The 11,074-nt window shown below is 34.7% G+C and overlaps 2 protein-coding genes across 2 annotated transcripts; one reads left to right on the forward strand and one right to left on the reverse strand.

Moving 5' to 3' along the window:
- The first annotated feature begins 2,197 nt into the window (after positions 1 to 2,197).
- LOC127076336 (linoleate 9S-lipoxygenase) lies at positions 2,198 to 5,852 on the forward strand. Its single transcript, XM_051017957.1, has 9 exons — positions 2,198 to 2,500; positions 2,601 to 2,887; positions 2,958 to 3,198; positions 3,300 to 3,620; positions 3,728 to 3,813; positions 3,903 to 4,010; positions 4,117 to 4,421; positions 4,508 to 4,771; positions 4,873 to 5,852. The coding sequence occupies exons 1-9, from the start codon at positions 2,269 to 2,271 to the stop codon at positions 5,627 to 5,629; spliced, it is 2,601 nt and encodes an 866-aa protein (XP_050873914.1). The 5' UTR covers positions 2,198 to 2,268; the 3' UTR covers positions 5,630 to 5,852.
- A 2,424-nt stretch (positions 5,853 to 8,276) lies between these two features.
- On the reverse strand, positions 8,277 to 10,058 carry LOC127138075 (uncharacterized). Its single transcript, XM_051064481.1, has 3 exons — positions 9,491 to 10,058; positions 9,194 to 9,402; positions 8,277 to 9,056 (listed from the first exon to the last, which is right to left on the reverse strand). Exons 1-3 carry the CDS (start codon positions 10,056 to 10,058, stop codon positions 8,277 to 8,279), a joined length of 1,557 nt encoding a protein of 518 aa, XP_050920438.1.
- Positions 10,059 to 11,074: the final 1,016 nt, after the last annotated feature.

Consider the following 11,074-nt stretch of genomic DNA (forward strand, 5'->3'; position numbering starts at 1 on the left):
TTAATGATCTTTGGGAGACACTAAAATATAATTACTTAGTTCATGAATTCGCTTCAAAGAAATATTTGGAGAAAGACTTTTTTAATTTATTAAAAAATTGAAGTTGTATGAAATATTTTTTTATAGTTTAAACAATACTTTGAATTTTTCTTTTGCTTCACTTAGTTAATAAATAATTGAATTTTTATTATATTATTTTTAATTTATGTGTATTTTTTAAATTAGAACATAGTCTTCAGATTGGTTGAGTCAGTTTGGATAGTGAAATGTGTGATTACGTTTAACTTATTTAATTTTTTAAATTATTATCATTATTGATGTGTCGTTGTCGTGTACGATGTTTTTGTTGTGTACGATGTTGAAGGCGCACATACCGATGAACCTCTTACTGATTTTGTAAACGTGAAATGAGGTATTTATGTGAACTGTATAAAAGATTCATATATGATTTTTCAAGAATTTTTAGAATAAGATCATTCTTTCTTTATTAATTTCATCATGTCATACACATTTTTTGCAATTATTTCCTTTTACAATTTTGAGTAACGTTATGAATACTCAACATTATAATCTAACAATCACATATTATTTTTCAATTTTATTGATGTCTTATAGATTGTCACTATTATAATATATATTTCCTTAGTAGTTAGTCATTATTATATTTTTCATATCATTTTGAATGTTTTTAAACTTCATTTAGTTAGTGTCAATATTTTATATGTTATTATTAGTTTAAAATATATTGTTAATGTAGATACCATCGTAAATTCTGTTCCTTCTAGTGTGATAGATTTCTCTCTGATAATTTTGATAAGGGTGTCTTAGATGAAACAAAAGATGTTCTAATGGAGTTATATGCACCATGATATATATATATATATATATATATATATATATATATATATATATATATATATATATATATATATATATATATATATATATATATATATATATATATATATATATATATATATATATATATATATATATATATATATATATATATATAGAGAGAGAGAGAGAGAGAGAGAGAGAGAGAGAGAGAGAGAGAGAGAGAGAGAGAGAGAGAGAGAGAGAGAGAGAGAGAGAGAGAGAGAGAGGAGAGAGAGAGAGAGAGAGAGAGAGAGAGAGAGAGAGAGAGAGAGAGAGAGAGAGAGAGAGAGAGAGAGAGAGAGAGAGAGAGAGAGAGAGAGAGAGAGAGAGAGAGAGAGAGAGAGAGAGAGAGAGAGAGAGAGAGAGATTAACGCGATCTTCATAAACTCTATGATATGGTGATCTTTTTTCATTTTCAATGTTTATGAATCTTATTTTTTTGACACGTTCATTATTATATTTAGGTGAGGTCATTTCAAGACTCTTGTTTATGTAATGATATTCTCTTGTCTAAGACTTCTACCATAACTAACTTATAATTTTAATTTGGTAATTTTCACTTATGATTAACTACATCAAAATTGATCCTTATATTGTTTATACTATTTATTTAGACTTAATATTCAGGTTGTAGGAAGAAGTAGATATAGCTAATATTGATGCTAACGAATACAAGGATTTGATAGAGAAATGAATGCAGTGATATCTTTTTATTTGACGAATACAAAGTTGTTATTTTTTAAAAATATTGTATTTTTATTAGGATTCGTTTTTTATTATTTGTTATGGGCTTCTAAAAAGTCGGGAGAGCCGTATAAATTTTATTATAATTAAATTTTAAAAGAACTAAAATAAAACAATGGAGACCAAAAATCAATTGGAGTATATTTGCATGGACTGAAAAATGAAACTATATTTATAACATGAAATGCATATTCAAGCCATAGTCTTAGTTCATCCATAGCTTTATATCGATGTTAAGAATTAGTACTAAATATTCACCAATAAAACATTGGAGCTTCTCATTTGAGGTAAGAACTAAGAATAACTTTTAATATTTACACGTAAGAATCTAATTATCTAATATAAACAAGTAAGAATCTAATTATCTTCACATTAGATAGTTTCATTTCACCAATAAAACATTGGAAGTTGGAACGTCTCATTTCACAAATAGTAACTTGCAATGCATACACGTAAGAATCTAATTAGTTAATAAAGGTGACAATTAGTTAGTTTTGACGCAAGTAAACTGTAAAATTTATATTATTTTTCTTCATATCCCAACCACTATAAATAGCAAGCACACCCATGGTTACAAGACACAAGCTTTTCTTTCATTTGCCAAAAACAGTGTAACAAAACTGTTTGAGAAGCATCCTATTAACTATGTTTCCTTCATTGTTGTTTGGTAGAGGCCAAAAACTGAAGGGAACTGTGGTGTTGATGCAAAAGAATGTGCTGGACATTAATGCTCTCACCGCAGTTCAAAGCCCCGGTGGTATCATCGGTGGCGCCTTCGGTGCTATCGGTAGTATCACCGGCTCTATACTCGATACCGCCACCGCCTTCTTGGGCCGTTCTGTCGCTCTCAAGTTGATCAGTCGTACCAATGCCGATGGTAAAAATTATTTTCCTCACTATATATATACTATATACTCTATTGGCTTTATTTAATAAAAAAAGTGCGTCTAAGAATATGGTTTTTGATATTTTTATAGCAAGTGGAAAAGGAAAAGTGTCAAACCCGGCATTCTTGGAAGGTCTTGTTACCTCCATACCAACATTGGGAGACAAGCAATGTGCTTTCAGTGTTTATTTTGAATGGAACAGTAACATGGGAATTCCAGGAGCTTTTTACATTGATAATTTTATGCAAGGTGAATTCTTCCTTGTGAGTTTGACAATTGAAGATGTTCCAAACCATGGAACCATCAACTTTGTTTGCAACTCATGGATTTACAATTATACAAAGTATAAAACTGGTCGCATCTTCTTTGCCAACAAGGTAAGGATTGAATTTTTTTCACTGTTAAATTTCTTTAACTCACAACCGTTAATTTCGTAAATTTGTGTAGACTTATCTTCCAAGTGAAACTCCGGCTCCATTAGTGTTCTACAGACGAGAAGAGTTAAAGACTTTAAGAGGAGATGGAACTAGAGAGCGTAAAGAATGGGAAAGAATATATGATTATGATGTTTACAATGATTTGGGAGCTCCTGACAAAAAAGCTACCTTGGCTCGTCCAGTTCTTGGAGGATCAAGCACCTTGCCTTATCCTCGAAGGGGAAGAACCGGCCGAAAACCAACTAGAAAAGGTTCAGCTTCAAACACTCTAATTTTTCTTTCAATTCGTTTGCTGAAAGATTTTTGATATAGTTGCTAAAACATAATTTTATGTTGTTATACATGTGAACAGATCCGAAGAGTGAGAGTCGAAGCGACATTGTTTACCTTCCAAGAGATGAATCATTTGGTCATGTGAAGTCGTCAGACTTTCTTGTTTACATACTCAAATCAGCATCACAAAATATCATTCCTCAATTGAGATCTGTAGTTACATTACAACTCAATAATCCTGAGTTTAACACGTTTGAAGACGTGCGCTCGCTTTATGATGGTGGAATTAAGCTTCCTACTGATATACTAAGCAAAATTAGTCCAATACCATTGTTCAAGGAACTCTTCCGATCTGACGGTGAATCTGCACTTAAATTTCCACCACCCAAAGTGGTTCAAGGCATGTATTAGTCATAATTTCCAATTATAGATAGCAATATAATTAGTTATATACTAAATCATATAAAGAAAAATGATGTATCTCTTGAAATTTTTTACTATGAGCAGTGGATCATTCTGCATGGATGACTGATGAGGAATTCGCAAGAGAGATGATTGCTGGTGTCAATCCACACATCATCAAAAAACTCCAGGTAAACTTAATCAAAGACAAATGTGTCTGAATTTCATGCCATGTTTGTAATGGTTAACTAACACTCAGTATTTGGTAAATTTGATGTAGAATTTTCCACCAAAGAGCTCTTTAGATAGCCAACTCTATGGTGATAACACCAGTACAATAACCAAAGAACAGTTGGAGCCAAACATGGGTGGAGTCACTGTACAAGGGGTAATTAATGACACAATTCAGACCTTCATTGGAAGGATGAATTCTATTATTTTTATTTAATAATTAAAAATCAACAACACTAGATAAATTTTATCTTGTGGAACAGGCTATCCAAACCAACAGATTGTACATACTTGATCACCATGATCCATTGTTTCCATATTTGAGGAAAATAAATGCAACTAATACAAAAGCATATGCTACAAGGACCATCCTTTTCTTGCAAGATGATGGAACTTTGAAGCCATTGGCCATTGAACTAAGTACACCACATCCTGAAGGTGATAGTTTTGGTCCTGTTAGTAAAGTTTACTTGCCTGCAACTGAAGGTGTTGAAGCTTCAATTTGGCTCCTTGCCAAGGCTTTTGTTATTGTAAATGACTCGTGCTATCACCAACTTGTTAGCCATTGGTATGAATTTCGTTCATAATATTTATAAAATCAAATATATTGATTTATCTATCTATGAGATATTTATGAATATATGTCTGTTACAGGTTGAACACTCATGCTGTTGTTGAGCCGTTTATCATAGCTACAAATAGGCATCTTAGTGTGGTTCATCCTATTCACAAACTTTTACTTCCACATTATCGTGATACAATGAACATCAATGCACTTGCTAGAAATGTGTTGGTTAATGCTGAGGGTATTATAGAATCAACATTCTTGTGGGGAAATTATGCTATGGAAATGTCTGCTGTTGTTTACAAGGATTGGGTTTTCACTGACCAAGGACTACCTAATGATCTAATCAAAAGGTAACCTTACAAAACATTATACATCATGTCAATCCATTTGTTAAGAAGATCTCAAAAGTATATTTTGTATGCTAATGTTAACTTCTTTGCATGTTATCTAGAGGAGTGGCTGTTAAGGATCCATCTGCTCCATACGGACTTCGTCTTTTGATAGAGGACTACCCTTATGCTTCTGATGGACTAGAGATATGGGCTGCTATTAAGTCATGGGTTGAAGAATATGTGAATTTCTATTACAAATCAGATGGAGCTATTGCACAAGATGCTGAACTCCAAGCATTCTGGAAAGAACTTGTAGAGGTAGGCCATGGTGATTTGAAGAATGCAACATGGTGGTTTAAGATGAAAACTCGTGCAGAGTTGATTGAAGCCTGCACCATTCTCATATGGATAGCTTCAGCGCTTCATGCCGCTGTTAATTTTGGACAGTATCCGTATGGAGGATACATCCTTAACCGACCAACTAAGAGCAGGAGATTCATGCCTGAGAAAGGAACTCCTGAGTATGATGAGCTTGCTAAGAACTACGAGAGGGCGTATTTGAGGACAATCACACCAAAGAATGATACCCTTACTGACTTGACCGTTATAGAGATCCTGTCAAGGCATGCTTCTGATGAGCAATACCTCGGAGAGAGAATTGAAGGTGATGCTTGGACTTCTGATTCCCAACCAAAAGAGGCTTTCAAAAGGTTTGGAAGGAAGTTGGCTGAAATTGAGCAAAAACTCACTCAAAGGAACAATGATGAGTCGTTGAGGAATCGATATGGGCCAGTGGAGATGCCTTACACTTTGCTTTATCCTTCTAGTGAGGAAGGATTGACTTGCAGAGGTATTCCTAATAGTATCTCCATCTAAAGAGGTTGATATGGTTTGTTGTGTTGCTGCTTTGAATAACAGATGAGAAGGAACCATTGTGTGTGTTGTTCAGTTCCCTCAGTCTAATCATGTTGTTGTGTGTGTATGTTTGTTTGATTGTTTTAATGTTTTACTTTACATCAATAAGAACCATTGTGTGTGTTGTACCTTGTACCATTATGAGGCATGTGATATCAAATGCACTATTACTTATTTTATGTCATGAACCTTGCAGACTACTCATATTTCACATTAAGAAATAATACTACTATATTATTGAGCTTACCGTTGTGTTTTGGAATATATTGGATGATAACGAGTTTGGTTAATTGTTTAACAAGTTAGGTGTTGAGTTAGTAACTAAGTTGTCATCTCCATTATTTAGTTACATTTACCTTAAGGGATCTCAAGTTCAACACACCCATCAAATCACATTTCAACTTTTACGTACATATTATCGAATGACGGGAACTAACAAAGTCTGTGTAACAGATCAATTTAAGCAACCTAAAAAACAATTGCTCTAGCAGTTTGTAATTAAGCAGAAAAAGTGGCTTGAAGAAACCGTAAGACATATATAGTAACTAAGTAGTTTTAAGAGAACTTATATACAATAGAAAACAAAAATCTTAGCTGTTAGAAGAATAGAGCAAAGGCCAAACAATAGGAAATATAGCCCAAACATAAACGATACATTGATTCTGCAGATGTACTAACAATAGAAGCAACAAAATAAGTAACTTGCTCATCAAGTTACCATTTTCTAGTAGTTAGTTGGGGTTTATTAGATAGTTAGTTATTTAGTTGGTGCATTATGCTACTCAGCTAACTAACTCTTCTATCTCAGCTTTTATATAACCTTGTATTGTCATCTTTCTCAATTAATGAAAATTCTAGTTTATCACTCATTCATTGCTTTGTCTTAGTCTGTTTATGAAGATCAGAAAATTTGTTATGGTATCATGGAGCCAAATTTCGTCCAGCTCTTCTCTGTTTTCTTCGGTGTTGAGCCAGATCTAAAAATGATAAAAACCTTTGATTGTCTATGTTACTCATCAACTTCAACCACTCAAAGGCAAAAGTTTGATGCATTAGTTCGCAAAGGCATGTTTCTTGACTACAAACATGGTATAAAAGGTTATATTACTCCTGATCTACATACTGGAAGTATTTTAGTATCTAGAAATGTAGTATTTTATGAACTTGATTTTCATAGACCATTTGTCACTTTGTGAAGTTGGTAGTGTTGAGAATATATCAAGTGTGGGTAGTGTGGATAATAGACTCACATTGGTTGAAAATATGGAGACTTGAACATTTATAAGTGAGAGAACCCACCCACCGTATGAATTGCTTCAGATTTGAAATTTTAGTATGCTGATATCTGATCAAGACACAATAACAAGATAACATACATATATGAGAACAAAAAATATCAGAACACACAGAGTTGTTAATCCAGGGAGGAAATCCACTAAATAGTATCAGTTTGTAGACCTTCAGCAAACTATCTCCAGTTTACAATCTACTCCCTAATCACTATCCTTGTCTAACTTCTACCTAAGACACACCTAGGTATGAGACCCTTCTCACTTCCCTTTCAATCATAACAGTGATAAAGTCACACTTCACAGACACACGATCACTCAATGATTAAAAGCTTATGAGTGATTGACAGAACTTACAACTCAATAGAAACAATCATACTCTTATATCAAGATGATATTAGAGAGACTTACAATTAACAAGAACACTTAAACCCTAACAACACACTAACACAATATTTTTTCTATGCCCCAAAGCATTTTATATTTAACCACAGTTTGGACTGGATTTGAGTTTCATACATGCAGCGAGACAACTGCACAAAGTTAGGTCAATAATCAAAAGTTTCATGAAATGTCTCAACATTTAGAAAACAGAATAAGTTTAAAATCAAATAGAATCTCTGATTCCTCAATCTTGGACGCCACATAGAATTACTTAATATTCCTAGAATATTCAGTAATCAGTTAATCAATCAACCGTTACCAAGAGTAAACTTGTTTCAGACAAGATGGCAGATCCACATGTTAGGACATCTTATTCAACATGTTGCTGCTAAGTTAGTTTTATCAAAATTATTGTCAAACACAAATACATAGAATTAACAATCCCCCCATTTGATAAATTTTGGCTAAAACAACCAAATACCCCTTGCACACAAGCACCAAAGTCCAGGTTACAACAGAACTACATATGTTTGAAAATAAACAAATCAAACATACACATCTCAGAGGTAATCATACAATCACAACAGACAGGTTTTGTACTCCGCCTGTCACACATAAACAGGACTCCCCTTCAAGGGATCATCCAAAGCAAACATGACATGCCCAAGTACACACATTAGAGGCATATGCAGCAGGAAAAAAAACTTCATGCAACAACAATTCCTTAGACAAGTTGATGTCAGGACATCATGTCTGACATCACTTCACAGTAGCTCAAAAAGTTTCAGAACAGGAACTCCTCCTTAAACACAACCTCAAACACAACCAACAGTTTGTGGTTAGTGGTTAGAGCACTTAGACATTACTACCCCTTTTTAGCCATAATATGACAAAGGTAAGCAGCTAACCAAAACAAAGAAACCACATTCATAAAGTTAAGTATCACAAACAAGTTGTGCAATAACACTCTTCTTGGAAGTGGCAGGGCCAGGTACCTGAGAAGATGTCATGACAATATCTGGAACACGTGTTTCAGCAAAAAGTTTGTAGTGGAGGAATAAAGGAGATTCCATTTTCTTCACACTATCAATAGGCAGTAAGATTCCAGGATGTTGGTTCAGGAATATTCCGCAGATGAGAGATGGAAAATAGATAGGCATCTTCACAGCGGTTGAGAAGGCTTGTTTCAAAACTTGTTCAAAAATGTACTTCCCAAAGTAAAAAATTCTTCTTGTTCCAATAGCATAAATAAACTTCCCAAGCCCAGTAGAGATGGTAGAGGTGTGATTAGTAGGCACCCAGTTGCCAGTCTCAATCCTATGAAGGATAACATACTTGACACTCAGTTTCCCAGCAGACAACTTACCTTTGTTTGGCCAGTGTATCACCTGCTTGGCAGTTATATCCTTGCACACTTGGTCATTTGTAACCTCTAGCTCAGCCTGAGGTTCTTTAGTTCTTCCCAGAAACTTGTTGATCACAATTGGAGAAAATGTCACGACATTTCCTCTAACATACACCTTCCTATAGTCTGCACTTTTCACATCATCACATACTTCAGGAATGACCACCACAAACTCCTTGACTAGACTTTTATAACAAGGGCCAAATTTTGTGACAGTCTTCATCAATCCAACAACTTCTATAATCTCCACAACCTCCTTACATTTTAGGGCATCCTTACCTAATTCCCTCTCCAAAGCTACCCCCTTTGACTAACATACTTCCATCTTTCATCATTCTTCACATAATGTAAAGACACATTTTCCAGTAGAGCCTCGGGCACAACAACATGAGACTTCTTGGTAGCAGATATTCTCATAAGCATGATGTCCTAGACATTCTCTTCGACCTCAAACTCAGAATCACTATAAGAGACATATTTCCTCTTCCTAGTATGAGTGACAACTTTACTCCATGATCTAGCAGGACCAACATGAGATTTTCCTATGGAACTTCTAGAGTGAGTGCTTTTCATACCACCAGATTTTCTTTTTATCTCCTTGGAGGGAGACTCTTCAAACACCACAACCTTTCCTTTTCTTCTCTGAAGTCTTTTGGCTATACCGGGAATCACAATGTTGGTAAGAGGTTCCTCATCAAATGTTAGTTCATCAACATTGACAACATGATCAACTTTCTTTTTTACTTCTTCTCTCATGAGCAGCGTGCTCAGGGATACATTCATCAGCCTTTTTCTTACTCCTTCTTTCGTGAGCAGCATGCTCAGAGACACTTTCCTCAACTTTTTCACTAGAATCACCATCAGGGCTAGTTTCTTTTGCCAAATATGTTTGAACATCTGGAAAAACATCTGAGTTCACTTCCTTCAGCATAAAGGTAACAAACTTCTGAAGTTCCTTATCAACAACACTCCTTTCCGCTTCGGTTTGATTCTCAGTGTCGCCGGTATGCATAATAGGGTTTCTCATCTTAGAACCTTTAGACCTAAACCCCTCTTCAACAACAGTTTTATCTTCACTAGGGATTGTAGGTTCAGAAATAAAAGACTTACTAGAAGTCTTGACATTCTTTGAAACAGATGGCGTAGCTTTCTTCTGAGGGGGTGGATGAATCGTGGATAAGGGAGCAACATCCAAGACAAGATCAGACAGATTGATCATTTGGAATGGTTCATTAGCCCTAGCAGTTGGGGAAGATGATCCACTAATTTCAGTTGAGACATGCAAGTGCTTGGGTGAAGATTGTTTCGACATGTTAGGTAACACTTGATACAGATGGAGTTGAGAAAGACACTTGAAAGAAGGTGAGCACAGATTTCTGGAGAGGAATAAAGCGTTTGAATGGAATGGGTAGCGTATTTTTGTCCAAAAGGATACACAATGGAGTAATGGGTTTAGACAAGCGTGTCTTGTGTAATGATGATAGTTAAAATCTTGTCTAACACACTTAAATAGCTGTAATTGCTATAAATGCTCATTAACACAAATCCCAAGTTTTCCTCTTAATTTTTCAAACTGAACTGCATCCAAGGCTTTGGTGAAAATGTCAGCAAGCTGATTTTCAGTGCTAACATGCTCAAGTGTTATGACTTTATCTTAAAAAAGTTCTCTAATAAAATGATGCCTGATGTCAATGTGTTTAGTCTTACTGTGCTAAATAGGGTTTTTGGAGATATTAATAGCATTTAAGTTGTCATAGAATAATGTCATGACATCTTGTGTGACATTGTATTTAGTCAACATTTGTTTCATCCACATTAGTTGAGAGCAGTTGTTGCCTGCTGCTATGTACTCAGCTTCAGCAGTAGATATGGATACACAATTTTATTCCTTTCTGAACCATGAAATCAAATTGTTTCCCAAAAAGAAACATCCTCTAGAGGTGCTCTTCTTGTCATCGGCACTACCTGCCCAATCAGCATCACAATACCCCACTAACTTTAATTTATCAAGCTATTGTATTAACTTGAATCACAAAACATTAAATGTTCACCACCGAACTTTAATTTATTCAAGTGATGGGGAAAAGATCGAATAAAACCCTAATTGTGCAATGTAATAACAATGCGAAGAGATCTAAAGTTCAGGGGTTGGTTATACTAAGGGAAGGTATCAGTATCCTCAATATCTATAGTATCCTATAGGAACATTTTGAAAGTATTTGTGTTATGTTATTATTTTTTTGCTATTATTCGGAAATGTTTTGTTGGGAATGACCTAAAGGTTTTATCAAGTTTGCTCGCCAAAACTTCGCAGTCATGTGCCTACGT

This window comes from Lathyrus oleraceus, chromosome 4, assembly GCF_024323335.1.
Source record: "Lathyrus oleraceus cultivar Zhongwan6 chromosome 4, CAAS_Psat_ZW6_1.0, whole genome shotgun sequence".
Taxonomy (NCBI): Eukaryota; Viridiplantae; Streptophyta; class Magnoliopsida; order Fabales; family Fabaceae; genus Lathyrus; species Lathyrus oleraceus.

Coding starts and splice junctions, on each gene's coding strand:
- LOC127076336 (XM_051017957.1), top strand. CDS start 2,269: ATGTTTCCTTCATTGTTGTTTGGTAGAGGCCAAAAACTGAAGGGAACT. Junction 2,888..2,957: donor GCATCTTCTTTGCCAACAAG/GTAAGGATTGAA, acceptor AAATTTGTGTAG/ACTTATCTTCCAAGTGAAAC. Junction 3,814..3,902: donor ACATCATCAAAAAACTCCAG/GTAAACTTAATC, acceptor AATTTGATGTAG/AATTTTCCACCAAAGAGCTC.
- LOC127138075 (XM_051064481.1), bottom strand. CDS start 10,058: ATGTCGAAACAATCTTCACCCAAGCACTTGCATGTCTCAACTGAAATT. Junction 9,403..9,490: donor CGCTGCTCATGAGAGAAGAA/GTAAAAAAGAAA, acceptor TTCCCGGTATAG/CCAAAAGACTTCAGAGAAGA. Junction 9,057..9,193: donor ATAGTGATTCTGAGTTTGAG/GTCGAAGAGAAT, acceptor GAAGTATGTTAG/TCAAAGGGGGTAGCTTTGGA.